The sequence below is a fragment of the Salvelinus sp. IW2-2015 genome, linkage group LG16 (genome assembly GCF_002910315.2).
Source record: "Salvelinus sp. IW2-2015 linkage group LG16, ASM291031v2, whole genome shotgun sequence".
Taxonomy (NCBI): domain Eukaryota; kingdom Metazoa; phylum Chordata; class Actinopteri; order Salmoniformes; family Salmonidae; genus Salvelinus; species Salvelinus sp. IW2-2015.
The window spans coordinates 13546582-13547845 of record NC_036856.1 but is presented as its reverse complement, the minus strand read 5'-3'; the positions used below and the strand labels follow the sequence as shown (position 1 = coordinate 13547845).

At 46.7% G+C, this 1264-nt stretch overlaps 1 protein-coding gene across 1 annotated transcript in view; it reads left to right on the top strand.

Moving 5' to 3' along the window:
• LOC111975301 (midnolin) overlaps positions 1-1264 on the top strand; it is a 30528-nt gene that overhangs the window by 16003 nt on the left and 13261 nt on the right. Inside the window, exon 5 of the mRNA XM_070447697.1 lies at positions 840-1014. Coding sequence (XP_070303798.1) covers positions 840-1014 — 175 coding nt within the window. The remainder of the gene's footprint in view (positions 1-839; positions 1015-1264) is intronic.

Sequence of the window (1264 nt, the reverse complement as noted above, 5' to 3'; positions counted from 1 at the left end):
CTGGAGCTAGGCTATCTGTCTGTCTTTTAATGGCAGTTGATTTCCACCAACTTGGTTTGTTTTTTTCTTCAATCTCTCTTCGCCTGAATTCAACTCTGTGAGTTTTCAGAAACAAAACCAGATGCGGGTTAGTGTAGTTTAGTTTGAGATGCCACATAGAACAGTGAATAAAGGAAACGGTCATTTTTCTTCTTCACTCTGAAACGTCTCCCTTCCTCTCCCTCTTAGCTCTTCCTCATCCTCCTCCTCCTCCTGTGGGTTAGACTTTCACTTTCACAGTTTTACTTTCACAGTTCACAGAGCAGAGAAAGGGCAAATAAAAGATCAGGGACGGGGTCTGATGTCAGGGAGAGTAACAGGAGCTCTCAGGACACAGCTCAGGTTTATTCAGCGCATAATGTGTCCCTATACGTGGACCAACATGGTAAATATTAGGGTCCATGTTACGACATGGCTGTTACGACATGGCTGTTACGGCATGGCTGTTACGGCATGGCTGTTACGGCATGGCTGTTACGGCATGGCTGTTACGACATGGCTGTTACGGCATGGCTGTTACGACATGGCTGTTACGGCATGGCTGTTACGGCATGGCTGTTACGGCATGGCTGTTACGGCATGGCTGTTACGAGTTTCAAGTCACTGCCTCATCATCTCAATAACATAAACTGTGGTAAACTTTTCTATTTCAGTAGCATGTTTTATATGACCCCGTATTACATACATACATCTTATGGACATAATTTAACTAATCACAATTGCTGTCGAGTGGATTTATATTTATTATCACTCACTGAAGGCAGAGTGTTGGTGTGTTGAAGGTTTGTCTCTAATGTCAGACTGTCTCCTCTCCTCCACAGGCTAACTGCAGTGCTAAGAGCCCCAGTAACGGCACCAGTGCTTCAGCACGCTCCTCTTCCTCCTCCTCCTCCTCCTCCTCCTCCCGCAAACCAGGTGCCATTATTGAAAGCTTCGTCAACCACGCTCCTGGGGTCTTCTCAGGGACTTTTTCAGGTGAGTGAGGCCTAATAGCATTGCACTAAGACTAAGGCACTAACTTCCAGACTATGGCTTAACACTCTCAGTGGCGCAGATTACTACTGTGTCTTACTAGGCTTGGTCTGGGGATGTTACATGTGGTTAGACTGGAGCTGAGGGGCGTTGTAACACTCTCTCCATCGCTCTCTCTCTCTCTCTCTCTCTCTCTCTCTCTCTCTCTCTCTCTCTCTCTCTCTCTCTCTCTCTCTCTCTCTCTCTCTCTCCT